The sequence below is a fragment of the Exophiala spinifera genome (assembly GCF_000836115.1).
Source record: "Exophiala spinifera strain CBS 89968 unplaced genomic scaffold supercont1.9, whole genome shotgun sequence".
NCBI classification, from domain to species: Eukaryota; Fungi; Ascomycota; class Eurotiomycetes; order Chaetothyriales; family Herpotrichiellaceae; genus Exophiala; species Exophiala spinifera.
Window position 1 is genome coordinate 339,257 of NW_015622521.1, and position 15,123 is coordinate 354,379.

Consider the following 15,123-nt stretch of genomic DNA (forward strand, 5'->3'; position numbering starts at 1 on the left):
ACACCTGCAGTGCGCCAGGCTGGCTGAGGCCCATCATTGGGCTTTTGTCCCTGTAGACTTGCATAATTCCACGTACTAGCAAATAAGTGCGAGTTGAAAGAAGGGCCTGGGTTGGTTCCATGAACACTACAGCGAACGACCACTGCCAACGACTTGCGATGGGGTCTTCGCTCGCCTACCAATATCCACAGTCATCGAAGCTGTCCAAAGCAACGTCCAGCGTCTTCGAAGCCGACGTCTTCCTACACCACCATGACATAGAGCGCTTTCTTGTGCTCGGTGTGGCTGCTTCTCGGACAGCCGCTCGGTGACCGCAATTTCCGGACAAGGGGCCCCCTCCCTCTTTTCCCCTGGCTAGGGCTCGGACACCAGCAACAACATAGGAATCAAACGGACCTGAGATCTTCGTGTCCAAACAAAAAATGAGGCTGTTTAGCATCGGCCAACTCGACACTCTTCTTGCCAGTCATCGCCCCAGCAGAGGACGACGCATTCAACCCCAGTGCGCGGAGTTTTGTTCCTGAGGGCCTCGCTTGTCACTCGCTTCACTCTGCCGCATCTCAGCTGCAACACTGTTCTTCTGGGACTGCAAGGGTACCACACACGTGTGGCCCTTCTGCCGCTAGCCATCTCCCTGCTCAACTGTTACATTCCCCCAGCGTCTACAGCAAGACATCCGCGATCCCGGCGTGCATCATTAGACTGCATCTGCGAGCGTGCTCCGTCCAGCAAGCTTTGCGTCAAACCGATTCTGTGCTGGCTGGGCAAACGGATGCCGTGAGCCGTTGGCTGGCCACGCCCCTCTTCGTCCTCTGCTACGCAAAACAAAGGAACAAGCTCTCTCTTGTGCCTATATCGACGTCTGACAAGACCCCCTCTTGAGCATAAGCACGCCAATCCGGAGACCCATGCGAAAAATGATGCGCCAATGAATGGACATGACTATTTCTCGCGTGGACGCCCCCTATGAGGGAATCAGAAGAATGTGAACCAGACAGCGTCGAAGGCAGAGGCAAGCATGGCCAACGCGGGTCCGGTCATAAACCAAGGTCTGAGAGAGATCCTATAACAGGCAGGCGCAGCCCTGCAGCCACAACATGCCCATTGTCCGAGGCCTCTTCGTCGCCAAGTTTAGCGACCATGAAATCGTCCATGTGTACCGGGTTAGACATCCCTCCCAATGGGGATAGGCAACCGGATATCAATGTTGACTACTCTCATGGGCAAGCCTCCCTTCTGGACGGGCATCCGTACCCCTCAGAGGCATCCGAGGCAGACGAACAGGCTTCGGACACTGACCCTTATCTACCAGCGCTCGAAGGCAGGCAAGAGGAGGAAGACAGCGGCCGCAAACGGATTAGAATACCCGCATGCACAGCGGAGGAGGAGGTCGAGGCTCTCCTTCACGCCACCCGTCTACCGCCGGTGACGAGAGAGTCCCTAGAAGAGCTGGACCTCATGTGGATACAGTCAAATATTAATCTAAGGGTGGACATCAATTATGACCACGACCTTCACTTCACGCCCGTCTCCGGCTATAAAGGGGAGCAGAAGAGGCAAGAGGCTAAGAAATACTGGCTGAGCTTGGAGGCGGAGTTGAGAATAGTGTATCAGCATAATCCTTCGATGTCATGCTCGAGATGTCAAGAAGCACGTCGTCTTGTGCCAATCAAGGGTCGATACTTCAAGCCCAGACTTCGCCAGATGTTTCTGACGCTCAAGGAGCTTCTGAGCATCTTGGTGCCCGACCGCGATCAAGAGCAAATAGTCCAGTACCTCGATATCACACTACTTCTTCAGGAAGTGTCCCACGGCCTGCTAGACGTTGTTCGGCTCGCTCGGTGGCTCTGCGTCCTTCTGACGACGCACTGTGCGCCAATCAGAGATGAGTCCGCACAAGAGATGGCCGACCAGGTCCGGCAAGGGGCAGAAAGGGGAGATCTGCATGCTCTGGTTGCTGGGATCGAGAAGTTGTTCTCCTTCCTGGAAGCCATGAAGCTAGATGTTGCGAACCATCAGATCCGAAGTTTCCGATATCATCTCATTGATGACACGGTCCCCTTTCAACAAGAGTACTTTCGCCTGCGCATCATGAGCGAGAGACTAGATGTGGGCCCTTCACGACAGTGGTACCTCTCAGCAAAACAAGAGCATGACTTCTGCTCGACTGCGCACTCGACGCATCGAACATTTGCACTTGAGCCCTTGGTTCACGGACTGGTCAAGATTTGTGTTTCGCCGGATCCAATAATCCCAGAAACCCTAAAGTACGACAGATCGCGCCTGAGAACCATGCGTGATGAGATTCAAGACTTCCTCCATCTCGAAATGTCTCTCAAGGTCTTCGATGAGCTTGTCTGCTATCGGAGGGATGCTAGCAGCCAGGATCCGCTGGCGAGAAGACAATTGCACAATCGGGCTATGGACACACGCGCTCGCCTATACAGTCGACTTATGGACTTGACTGAGGGTTACGTTGATCCTGGCACATCGATCTCGGATATGTGGTACCAGCATGCAGGTGCTATTGGCCTCGAGCTTGTTCGTGCCGCTCGTCATGCCTGCGGATTGGCAACGCAGATCGCGGAGGCCGATATTGCCAAAACTACAGCTCGGTTGAGAAATTTGTTCATCTCAGAGCAGCGAGACCATGTTCGTGCCGCGACTATCGGGAGCGACCTGGAAAAGAGTGCACTCAAGCATGCCGCTGATTTCCAGGGCATGACGACTCTGAGAATTTCTGAAGCTCAAAAGCAATGGCAACAGATCCAACAGCAGACATGTCAGGGGCGTATTCCGTTCCAAATTGAGAGCATGGCTAGGATGCTGGCGCACATGGCCGTCGTAAACTTTCGGGTGTGGACCAACTTGGTTTATTTGGAGCATGCAGGCGATGCATTCGATGGAGAATTTGACAGCATTTCAGCGACGGAGGATTAAGGAAACAAAAAATTGTTTTTGCACAGGACGGATTCTGGTGATGAAGATACCCTTTTGCTTTGGTATGGAAAAGGGCGTTGTCGGGACATGGTTTTCCCCGAGCTCGGCGTCTTGTAATAGTATACATTTGGATCTGAATTTGACTCTATTTCTTTTAGTATATTTTACGAATTACCATTGCTTGACTTTAGTCCTTTTTGGTCGGAAACGGGCTCTGGAACGGCTGACACGTGATCACGCTACCACGACGCGTTTTCTCCCTGGCACCAACGTGGTGTCAATCTTTCTTCTTGGGTAGACGAAAGTGCGATGTATCCACTGAAGCGCCTTCGCCGGAGATCACGCTAGGGAATCCTGGCAAAGACCATTTTCGAGAACGAGGGAATGCCCGGCCAGAAACATTGGCTGGAAGCACTAACGTTGGAAAAGTTGCATCGACTGGCAGTGACCATAGGCTCCCCATGTTCAGGGACGAAAGCGATACGCGTCGATGGTATCCGGAATGCAGTCAAGAACAGGCAGCGCTATAATGAAGGTCAACTTAGCTTGTTGAGCATTGATATGGGGATCAGAAATCTTGCGTATGCTCATTTCATTGCGACCAAGGCTCAAGCAGCCAAGCCAACGTTGCAAGCATGGAATCGATTGTCGGTGTCTAAGCCAGCGGAGGGGTTCACAAATGGGTCTCCTCCGTCTGACGGTGTGCAGCAAGGGGATATGCGAGCAGCGACGTCACCCCTCCTGGACAGCACCATCAAAGAATCGTTCGAGCCGGATGAATTCGCGAGACACTCCTACATTTTGATCAAGCACATGTTGCAGACGTACAAGCCGGATGTGGTATTGATAGAGAGGCAAAGGTTCCGGTCCGGTGGCCGAGCTGCGGTTCCTGAATGGACCATCCGCGTTGGCGTGTTCGAGGGTATGCTCTATGCCGTTCTACGGACCTTGGTTGAGCGTGACAAGCTCAAGCTGGACGTACAGCCAATGCTACCTACCCGAGTCAACCGTTATTGGCTCGAGGGGCCGGATTCAACTGTAGGGCCCTCGAAGAAAAGAGCGACCGGGCGAGAAGTCAAGAGCGCGAAAATCGATATTGTTGGCAGGATTTTAGAGGATCGATCGCAAGCTTCGAAGGTAGATGTGAGCACGGCTCTGAGACCTTTCGCTCAACAATTCGTCTCGGTATGGAAGAAAGAAGTACGAGGGAAGAAGGGTCATGGCAACGAAATCTCGAAACTAGATGATCTGGCAGACTGTTTTCTTCAGGGTCTGGCATGGATTCACTGGCAGAACAACAGGCAACGTCTAGACTCTTCAGGAGCAGATGCTGTAGACCCGGAGTCAGGGTGGCTCATGTGAAGCCTGGACTGTACGAACGTTACCGCAATGCGAAAGGGTGGTTTCTTCGATGACAAGGCCAGCCTAAGCTGAACACATTCAAACTCCGCAGATATCATCTTTCAGACGGCAGCAGAGCCGTGGACGCGTGGCGTGGAAGAACAAGTGATATCGAACCCGAAGAATGGGTTGAAGTAGCGTATCTCGCTATGGTTCTCGGGACCGATACGGCAACTCCAGTAACAATGGTGTACCTGGAACGCAGCCATGTTTGGCTACCGAGGAGGTGTAGGAGGGAGGAATCCGACAGGGACGGGATGCGGGCTGAAGTTGATATCGAAATCGGACGACTGATAATCTCTCATTCTCCTGGTCTACCACGTTACACAAACTTCACCAGGAAGCTGCGAGGAGCCGTTGAGAAACCTCTTGATGGCATGACACATCAACATCTTCCTCTGAGATATTGGAATTGTCGACGAGCCCTTCCAAATCACATTCTTGTTCTTCTTGTTCTTCAAGGCTTTCACTTGTCTCGCTCATGAGTTCTTCTCGCTGCTGAGCCTTCGCATCGTCTCGCTACCCACCTCAAAATGCAGTTCTTCGTCTTGACAACGATCGCACTGCTCTCGAGCGCTGGTCTTGCTTCTCCACGTGTAGAAGAGATCACCTCACTCTGCACCAAGGTGCCATCTAGCTATGAAGATTGCGGATACGCCAATAGCACCTCTTCGACACGCAGGACAACCATCTCGAGCAGTATCGCAAAGCCCACCAGCACGACAGCTTCATCCACAGGCGTTTCGGCGATCACCACACCTACCTTGCCCATCACCGTGGTCGCTGTTCGTGGCGAATCCCCTGTTGATTACCTCCGCATGAATGCTGCCGGCCTGCGCTTCTGGCTTGGAATCGAAACCCTGACGTACTGCCCGGTCGAGGTGGACCAGGTTGGAGGATGTCCGCCCGGCAACGAAACTGTCTTCTCTCTCTGCAGCATGGTAAGTCTTGTCAATTGAGGAAGTCGCGGCAGCCATTGACTCGCAAACAGGCAGTCGTTGTTGCCGGTGGTCAACAAATCTACGTGACGCGAAACGGAGAAATTGGATACACTGAGGCTCACTCTGCGTTCAGACCGGCGGGATCCGTTCTCTGTCCGTTCCGATACCAAAAGAATGCACAAGCTCCTTTCGGCCGGCTCACCATCGATGCTTTTGGGTCGGATGGCTTCATGGCATGTCCAACTGAGGAGTCGGGCATATGGCAGGTGTTCGCAAACATGGCAAATGCGACTGTGCCTCGTGGAAATGTATCCCAGTGTCTGGGGGTTGATGCCATTGCTATCGACAGCTCTCAGCTCTTTGCGGCCTGGCAATACACCTGAGTGATCTCATAGGCAACGACGAATATCAGGGCAGTGGCAGGATGTGTATGTGTATGTTCTCAGCGTCATAGATCGATTGCTACTGCAGAGGTAGGCCAACAAATACAACAGTGGAATTTGGGGAACGAATATTTATTTTTGCTTTCTCGATATGAGACACAACTCTGCATCGCCATCCATCCTGTGGTCCGCAACCTCAATCACGCTGGATGAGCAGACCGAGTGAGACATGGCCACGTAGACTAATTGATATTGCTCACCGAAAGAAAATCCCACTGCCTGGAGCTTAGACGCCGACCTAATGTAATTTGTTGGGTTCACTACTGCGTGTGAAGGGCCTCAAGAGGGCAGTGCTGGGGTAGAGCCCAAACGGTACTAGCGCTGGGTTGCTGTTCTTAGGGCGGCGGGAAAATGATGTTCTGGCCTGCGGTTGCTCGCTGCGTCCAATCGAAATTTCGTGTGCAAAGCCATTTTCTTCATCCCACCAGATTCCCAACTCTTTGCCTTCTCTCTCTCATTCTATCATCACAGCCCGATCCTGATCGAAAGACACAAGCAAGATGGCCGACATTCCCAAGGGACGCAATGTCACCGCTCCGTAAGTACCCTGCCACCTTGCCTAGATCTTCATTTTTGTATCATGATGTACTAATCCGAAGTTCGACTCAGAACCCCCCAAAACAGTGCGTCCTTCCACCCGGTTGCGCGTCCTCTCCCACTCACAGGTTTATAGCACCCGCGTCAAATGCGCCTATCTCTTCTCACGCTCAAGCACCCACGATAGGTGACATCCCTGAAGGTGGGCATCTCTTGAAGTTGAGACGTGGGCGGCTAGTTGACCGCTCTCAGAGGATCTTGATCGCGCCACCGCAAGCATATTTGCTTCAAACCCGGCACTTGTCTCGCTCATGCAGAATAAGCTCTCCACACTTGTCGGCCGTTCGTCTGGATACATCGAGTCCTTACCTCCCGTAGTCCGTCGCCGTGTCACCGGCCTGAAAGGCATCCAGAAAGACCACGCCAAGTTGGAGGCGGAATTCCAAGAAGAAGTCCTGCAGCTCGAGAAAAAGTATTTTGCGAAATTCACCCCATTGTATGAGAAGCGAGCTGCCATCGTCAATGGAGAGACCGAGCCCACAGAGGAAGAGGTGACGGCCGGCAAGTCGGAGGAGGACGAAGATGCCGAGCAGGAAGAGGAAAAGGACGAAACCACACCCGCAGAAGCAACCAAGGGTATCCCAGAATTCTGGCTCTCAGCGATGAAGAACCAGATTTCTCTGGCCGAGCTTATCACGGACCGTGACGAAGAAGCGCTCCGGTCATTGACAGACATCCGGATGGAGTATCTCGACCGGCCGGGTTTCCGCCTGATCTTTGAATTTGCTCCTAACGACTTCTTCACGAACAAGACCATCACCAAGACGTACTTCTACCGAGAGGAGAGCGGCTACGGCGGCGATTTCATCTACGATCACGCTGAAGGAGACACCATTGACTGGAAGGCCGGCAAGGATCTTACCGTCCGAGTTGAGAGCAAGAAGCAGAGAAACAAGAGTATGTGTAACGTCCATGAGTTGCAGCCGTCCAGACATACTGACTGTGTCCCCCAGATACCAAGCAGACTCGAGTCATCAAGAAGACCGTGCCTACCGAGTCCTTTTTCAACTTCTTTGCCCCACCTGCAGCCCCCACCGACGAAGACGACGTCGCATCCGACATCGAAGAGAGACTTGAACTTGACTATCAGCTCGGTGAGGACATCAAAGAGAAGCTCATTCCTCGAGCAATTGATTGGTTCACTGGAGAGGCATTGGCATTCGAAGAATTTGATGATGCCGAAGATGCCGAGTTCGACGACGAGGATGACGAGGATGACGAAGACGAGGAAGAGGCCGAGTCTGATGAGGAAGACGAAGAGGAGGGTGGTAAGCCCCGATCTCAACAAGCCTCGGAGTGCAAGAATCAGTAGAAGTATTAGATGGGGGAACTAGGCTTGCATTCGGCTCGTCGATCTCGTGTTGCGTTGTGTGGGAAAAGCAGCAGTATCTGGGCAAGACATGGGTTTCTATTTTGCAGACACAGACTCCATATTGGCCCGCTTCGAGCATACTGGGCGTTTGAAATGCTGGGGGATGAGTGATCCCATGATCAGGGAGAGAAATGGCTGGATTCCCAGGCCTCAGGCGGTTCTTTCAGTCACCTTAGTCAATTCACATGGCGTTCCAAGCAATATCGTACACACGACGCAGCTGTCTCTAGGCGTATTGGCAAGTGTTTTGTCTTTCTACGACAGGATGAGTAGAGTTATCTGTAGAGAGGAGCTAGCACAATCACCACAACATGTTACCCGTATTGCGTACTCCGGTGTCCCTACTCAGTATGTAGTCGTCTTCAACAACAGTTGCACTGCCATACAAGCGACTGTGGGTGTAGTCCACATATTGCTAAGTACGCCAGGACTCGATGGTGGCTCCTTGATGTCAAAAAAGGAGGGGCGATCATTTCAGGCCAACGTGTTGAGATCTGTCTCTTCCGTACCTACGGCTACTAACTAGCGTATGGAGTACCAAGTACATACCTAACGGCTTCTCCGTAACGCACGAGGCTCTTCTAGTTGTCACTGCTGAGACTGGAGGCGAGGAGGAGTGAGTGAGTGAGTGAGCCATCATGCCTGGGTAAACACGTGAGGCGCAGACAAAATGCCACGATCAAGGCACACAATTCCTTTGCACTCCGTAAGCGGACTCATTACGACCCTTGACCCTGCAGAAATTATGTAGTGGTCGTAAATTAGGCACCTCGTTAGTTATTATCACATCGTACTCCGTGCTCAGGGGGCTCGGGACCCTTTCGAGTTTCTAGGGGCTGAAATTGGCTAAGCGTCGTGCCTGGAGTCGCGTCAAGTTCTTCTGACTGAAGAATATCACAGCCGCCAACAAAAGCACCAAACAAGCCACCGTCCATCAACATCCATCGGCCTGTCCTGACGACGTCCTCACCCGGCGGTCTCTTCGTCAGTCACTTCCATCTGTACTACCTGGCTCCCCCAGGACCCAACCGGCCCTCTTTGACACGTACTCCAGACTCCCTCCCTGTCCCGTCGCCTTCATGGCTGCACTCGCTCCCAACAGTTGAGATTGCCTTTGACACGACCAGCAACTCTGCCAACCATGGCCAGTTGGGAGGTTGGCACCCGGGCCTGGTTCCCCAACCAGGCCGAGGGCTTTGTTCCTGGTGAACTGTCCGAGAAGAAGTCCTTGGGAGACGGGAAGATAGCCCTTGTCTTCAGCCTCTCCGATGACTCCAAGCAGACGGTCGAAACGACCGAGGAGGCCCTGTCCGATACCACACATGCCTCCCTACCTCCCCTTATGAACCCTCCTATGTTCGAAGCTGCCGAAGACTTGACGAACCTGTCGCATTTGAACGAGCCGGCCATCCTGCAGGCCATCAAACTGCGGTATGCGCAGAAAGAAATATACACATACAGTGGCATCGTGTTGATAGCCACGAATCCCTTTGCACGTGTCGACTCCCTCTACGTTCCGCAGATGGTCCAAGTCTATGCTGGCAAGCAGAGAGCGTCGCAGGCGCCTCATCTGTTCGCCATCGCAGAAGAGGCCTACACCGACATGTTACGGGACAATCGAAACCAGACCGTCGTGGTATCTGGCGAGTCTGGTGCGGGTAAAACGGTCAGCGCAAAATACATTATGCGGTACTTCGCAACCCGCGGGCCCCCTGGACAAGTCACCAAGGGCACAAAGTCACGGGCGGATGCCATCAGCGAGACTGAGGAACAAATCCTTGCCACGAATCCTGTGATGGAAGCTTTCGGTAACGCAAAGACCACGAGGAACGACAACTCTTCAAGATTCGGCAAGTACATTGAGATCATGTTCGACAGGAACACCGACATCATTGGTGCCAGGATCCGAACGTATCTTCTGGAACGGTCACGTCTCGTCTTCCAACCACTCAAGGAAAGAAATTACCACATATTCTACCAGTTAGTCGCTGGAGCCACTGCCGAAGAGAAGCAGGAGCTTGGTCTCGTTTCTGTAGAAGAGTTCGACTATCTGAATCAAGGCAATGAGCCTTTGATTGATGGTGTCGATGACGCGGCTGAATTTGCAGCCACGAGAAAGTCATTGTCTACCATCAACGTCTCCGAAGCCACTCAACAAGAAATTTTCCGTATTCTTGCTGCCCTCCTGCATATTGGTAACATTAACATCACAGCGACACGATCGGACTCTTCACTCTCCTCCTCAGAACCGGCATTGGTACAAGCATGCAGCATTCTCGGCATTGATGCTGGTGATTTCGCCAAGTGGATCGTGAAAAAACAGCTGATAACCAGAGGAGAAAAGATCACGTCGAATCTCACTCAACAGCAAGCCACCGTGGTCCGAGATTCAGTTGCCAAGTTCATCTACTCGAGCCTGTTTGATTGGCTGGTAGACACCATTAACCATGGGCTGGCAACGGACGAGGTTTTGCAGCGAGTTAGCACTTTCATTGGTGTGCTCGATATCTACGGGTTTGAGCATTTCGCCAAAAATTCGTTCGAACAGTTTTGCATCAATTACGCCAATGAGAAGTTACAACAAGAATTTAATCAGCACGTTTTCAAGCTCGAGCAGGAAGAGTATATGCGGGAACAGATTGACTGGACCTTTATCGACTTCTCGGATAACCAGCCCTGCATCGACCTCATCGAAGGCAAACTTGGTATTTTGTCGCTTTTGGACGAAGAATCGAGGCTCCCCATGGGCTCTGACACGCAGTTTGTCGACAAATTGCACCATCACTATGCCGCAGACAAGCACAAGTTTTATAAGAAGCCTCGATTTGGCAAGTCTTCTTTTACCGTCTGCCATTATGCCCTTGATGTCACGTATGAATCTGACGGCTTCATCGAGAAGAATCGAGATACTGTTCCGGACGAACAGATGGAAGTGCTTAAGAAGTCCTCAAACACATTCTTGGTTGAAGTCTTGGACGTCGCCGCCGCTGTGCGAGACAAAGAGGGTGCTCAAACAAGTTCCAAAACTGTTGCGACTGGAGGTGGACGCCGGATGGGCGTCGCTGTTAACCGCAAGCCCACGCTTGGAGGAATATTCAAGAGCTCACTCATTGAGCTCATGCAGACCATCAATTCGACCGACGCACACTACATTCGTTGTATCAAGCCCAACGAAGCCAAGGAATCTTGGAAGTTTGAGGGTCCAATGGTGTTGTCGCAGCTCCGAGCTTGCGGCGTGTTGGAAACCGTTCGCATCAGTACTGCCGGTTATCCTACCAGATGGACGTACGAAGAGTTCGCCCTGCGCTATTACATGCTTTGTCGGTCTTCAGAATGGACCACCGAGATCCGCCAGATGGCGCAGAATATTTTGGTAAAAGCTCTGGGAGCCAAAGCCCACGAAAGAGGGGAGAAATATCAGCTTGGCCTCACCAAGATCTTCTTCCGTGCAGGCATGTTGGCGTTCTTGGAAAACCTCCGTTCAGCTCGACTTAAGGAATGCGCCATCATGATTCAGAAGAATTTGCGCGCAAAGTATTACCGTCGCAAGTACCTCGATGCACGACAGTCGATTCTTGACTTTCAGGCCGCGACCAGAGCCTTCCTCGCCAGACGCAGAGCGGAAGAAACGAGGCAGACTAAGGCAGCCACTGATCTTCAACGTATCTGGCGTGGTCACAAAGCTCGTAAGAATTTCAATCAAGTGAGAAGTGACCTGGTCTTGTTCGAGTCGGTAGCAAAAGGTTTCCTCTGTAGAAGGAATATTCTTGAGAAGCGCATTGGTGATGCTGCAATCAAGATCCAAAGAGCATTCCGCTCGTGGCGTTCACTACGCGCCTGGAGACAATATCGCAGAAACGTTGTTATCGTACAGAATCTGTGGCGTGGCAAGACTGCCCGACGCGACTACAAGAAGATGCGCGAAGAGGCTCGGGATCTCAAACAAATCTCCTACAAGCTCGAGAACAAGGTTGTTGAACTTACTCAGTCCCTTGGCGCAGTCAAGCGAGAAAACAAATCGCTTGTCTCACAGTTGGAGAACTACGAGGGTCAATTAAAGTCCTGGAGATCACGACACAACGCGCTGGAAACTCGATCACGAGAACTGCAAACGGAAGCTAACCAAGCCGGCATCATTGCTGCGAAGTTGAGCGCCCTGGAAGAAGAGCATGCGAAACTGCAAGCCAGCCATGATGAACAGATGGGTAACGCGAAGAGATTACAAGACGAAGACCGCAAACTTCGGGAATCACTGCAATCTTCTAACGCTGAGCTGGAGAAACTACGTCAAGCCGTCTCGACGCACGAAAGTGAGAGAGGTACTCTGCGCCAGCAAATCAACGAACTTCAAGATCAGCTTGAGATGGCAAGAAGAGCTCCACCGCCAGTCGCCACGAATGGCGTCAATGGTGACTACGCGAATGGAGTCCAACCTGCGAATGGCCTCATCAACCTCGTTTCTTCCAAGAAGCCTTTGAAGAGACGAAGTGCTGGAGCCGCTGAACGTGTCGAGGCTGATCGCTACAGTGCTGCCTTCAGCGCTCGTCCCGTCTCTATGGCCCTAGACACTCACGCAAAGACGTTGTCTGGTTCCACATTCCATCCCGGTCTCGACAGTGTTGAGATGGAACTGGAGAACCTCCTTGCTCAGGAAGACGAACTTAATGATGAAGTCACCATGGGTCTCATCCGTGGCATCAAGATCCCTCAACCAGGAGCCAATCCTCCTCCCACAGACAAGGAGGTGCTGTTCCCATCTTACCTGATCAATTTGGTTACGTCTGAGATGTGGAATAATGGATTCGTCAAAGAATCTGAGCGCTTCCTTGCGAATGTCATGCAGTCTATTCAGCAGGAGGTGATGCAGCACGACGGCGATGAGGCCATCAACCCGGGCGCGTTCTGGTTGTCCAATGTTCATGAAATGCTTTCGTTTGTCTTCCTGGCTGAAGATTGGTACGAAGCCCAGAAGACGGACAACTATGAATACGATCGTTTGCTTGAGATTGTCAAGCATGACTTGGAAAGTTTGGAGTTCAACATCTATCATACGTGGATGAAGGTGTTGAAGAAGAAGTTACACAAGATGATCGTACCTGCAATCATCGAATCCCAATCCCTTCCCGGCTTTGTCACGAATGAGAGCAATCGATTCCTCGGCAAGCTGCTCCCCTCCAACAACACCCCGGCATACAGCATGGACAACTTGTTGAGCTTGTTGAACAACGTCTTCAAAGCCATGAAGGCATACTACCTTGAAGATTCCATTATCGCACAAACGGTCACCGAGCTTCTTAGACTGGTCGGAGTCACTGCGTTTAACGACCTCTTGATGCGTCGCAATTTCTTGTCGTGGAAGCGTGGTCTACAAATCAACTACAACATCACCCGGATCGAAGAATGGTGCAAGAGCCACGACATGCCCGAGGGGACCTTGCAACTCGAACATCTTATGCAGGCGACCAAACTTCTGCAGTTGAAGAAGGCCACCTTGAACGACATTGAAATCATCCAAGACATTTGCTGGATGCTTTCTCCGAACCAGATCCAGAAACTCCTCAATCAATATCTTGTGGCGGACTACGAACAGCCCATCAACGGCGAAATCATGAAGGCGGTGGCATCGAGGGTGACCGAGAAGAGCGACGTTCTCCTTCTGGCTCCCGTCGACATGGAAGACAGTGGGCCATACGAGATTGCCGAACCCAGAGTCATCACGGCGTTGGAGACGTATACTCCTTCATGTAAGTTTTGATACGTGACACTGCATCGAAATGTGCTGACTTGTTCTTGACAGGGCTACAAACACCTCGACTCAAACGCCTCGCTGAAATCGTGTCGGCTCAAGCCATGGCCCAACAAGAAGGGGCCGCGGTACCTGATGGGGCCATTAGTGATGGTGAAGCTGCTTGATTAATTGCTGAGATCTCTTGTTTTTGATTCTCAATTCTCTAATCATGGAGAAGGGGAGGGAGTTTCTGTTTTTTCTTGGTTTCTCGTCATAGCATATGATGATGTGTTTTACAATGTTTCTACATACACATTACACCTCACTACACACATTCCACGACTAGATTCGAGGGAGAGAGGACGAAGAGGAAGCTTATGAAATCAAACTCTAATCATACATTTGAACGACAAACGGTGGCATACAGACCGACGTAAATACCTGTACCTAGTAGTGTTTTGGTTTTTGGTTTCTCTGATCATTTTCCTGCCATGCGAAATGCAAGGCAAAGTGTAAGCTCGTTTAGGTAGGTGTCGTGTGGCGTTCCTCTTACATATGGCCCTCGACTGACTGGCTTGGAAGGGGGGATAGTCGATCAGATTTCATACCAGAGAGACCAAAAATTGCTTGTATTTCGTCCACCTAGTAGAAAGACGATAGAAAGACGACTCTTGCGACGTTCAGTTGTATGTAATCTTCGCCGCCGACTGGGGGCCAATACGTAGGTACATAGGTATGATGCAACATTGGCACGATTCGAAGGTGTAGAGTACAGTACTGTCGAGTCAAGCTTGATCTTTTTCAGACTATCTTACTCACCACGGTAACAACCCGTCCTTCCTCGTACAATGTCGTCTATCTTTCTTGTACCGTCAGCAGATCGAGCAGCGTCGTCGACGTAGAGGCTGTAGACGCTCGTCCAGATCTTCCCCGTCAGACGCGTACGAGGATGTTACAGCTCTCTCTCTCGACAAGTTACGTGTGCGACGAGAAGAGAAGTGAAACGCAGTATCCTTCCGGAACCCGCTTGACGTTCTTCACCACCACCGCCACCACCACCACCACCACCGCACCCCTCCCATCCCTTCCCCATGTGGCGCCGAGGATGAGGCGGAAGGAAGTCTTATTGACCTACCTGTCCCTGTTGTACGAGGTACGGTCCGCAGGTTTGGACAGATAGGGTGGATTGATTGATTGAAAAATCCAGCATGGCCTCACCTGGCAGTATCATCGCATTGCACTCGCTCGTACCTTATGCCTCGAGGAAAAGCTTCGACAAGTCTTGGTATGGAACTATTCTCCGGTCAAGCCTCGTTTGTGTAGGTCAGAATAGGAACCACGTGGATCTTGAAGGTCATTCAGGTACGAGTGCTGCATATTGTACGACCCGCAGTCTGACTTCTGCTGCGACGCACCTTTTCAACGCGACGGTGGCGCCGACTATCCCGTCAGGGGGCGCCTGATAAGGCCTTCAGCGGTACGCATGTTCCTCCTTCCTTTACAACTCTTGTTCGACAAAGCAGCAGCTCGCTTGTGTTTCAAGAACGGGATGGCCATTCTCCGCGCTCACCCTCGCACGCTACCAAACAAGCGGGAATGTCCATAGTCCCAGGCGCGCGAATCAGACCTGACGCTTCTGGAACCAGGCTCGAAATTCAGCCACAAAAACGTTAAAGCATAATAAGAACGGCTGATAAGACC

The 15,123-nt window shown here is 51.7% G+C and overlaps 5 protein-coding genes across 5 annotated transcripts; all 5 read left to right on the forward strand.

Annotated features, from left to right (window-relative positions):
• Window positions 1-1,140: 1,140 nt before the first annotated feature.
• On the forward strand, window positions 1,141-2,940 carry PV08_11157 (uncharacterized protein; the record flags this gene model as incomplete). The annotated part of the gene is made up of 1 exon (XM_016385468.1): window positions 1,141-2,940. One exon carries the CDS (start codon window positions 1,141-1,143, stop codon window positions 2,938-2,940), a length of 1,800 nt encoding a protein of 599 aa, XP_016230412.1.
• Window positions 2,941-3,324: 384 nt separating this feature from the next.
• PV08_11158 (uncharacterized protein) lies at window positions 3,325-4,302 on the forward strand (the record flags this gene model as incomplete). The annotated part of the gene is made up of 1 exon (XM_016385469.1): window positions 3,325-4,302. One exon carries the CDS (start codon window positions 3,325-3,327, stop codon window positions 4,300-4,302), a length of 978 nt encoding a protein of 325 aa, XP_016230413.1.
• Window positions 4,303-4,874: 572 nt separating this feature from the next.
• PV08_11159 (uncharacterized protein) lies at window positions 4,875-5,665 on the forward strand (the record flags this gene model as incomplete). Its single annotated transcript, XM_016385470.1, has 2 exons — window positions 4,875-5,282; window positions 5,333-5,665. 2 exons carry the CDS (start codon window positions 4,875-4,877, stop codon window positions 5,663-5,665), a joined length of 741 nt encoding a protein of 246 aa, XP_016230414.1.
• A 560-nt stretch (window positions 5,666-6,225) lies between these two features.
• PV08_11160 (uncharacterized protein) lies at window positions 6,226-7,634 on the forward strand (the record flags this gene model as incomplete). The annotated part of the gene is made up of 5 exons (XM_016385471.1): window positions 6,226-6,263; window positions 6,335-6,348; window positions 6,399-6,464; window positions 6,515-7,219; window positions 7,276-7,634. 5 exons carry the CDS (start codon window positions 6,226-6,228, stop codon window positions 7,632-7,634), a joined length of 1,182 nt encoding a protein of 393 aa, XP_016230415.1.
• Window positions 7,635-8,835: 1,201 nt separating this feature from the next.
• PV08_11161 (uncharacterized protein) lies at window positions 8,836-13,607 on the forward strand (the record flags this gene model as incomplete). The annotated part of the gene is made up of 2 exons (XM_016385472.1): window positions 8,836-13,438; window positions 13,492-13,607. 2 exons carry the CDS (start codon window positions 8,836-8,838, stop codon window positions 13,605-13,607), a joined length of 4,719 nt encoding a protein of 1,572 aa, XP_016230416.1.
• Window positions 13,608-15,123: the final 1,516 nt, after the last annotated feature.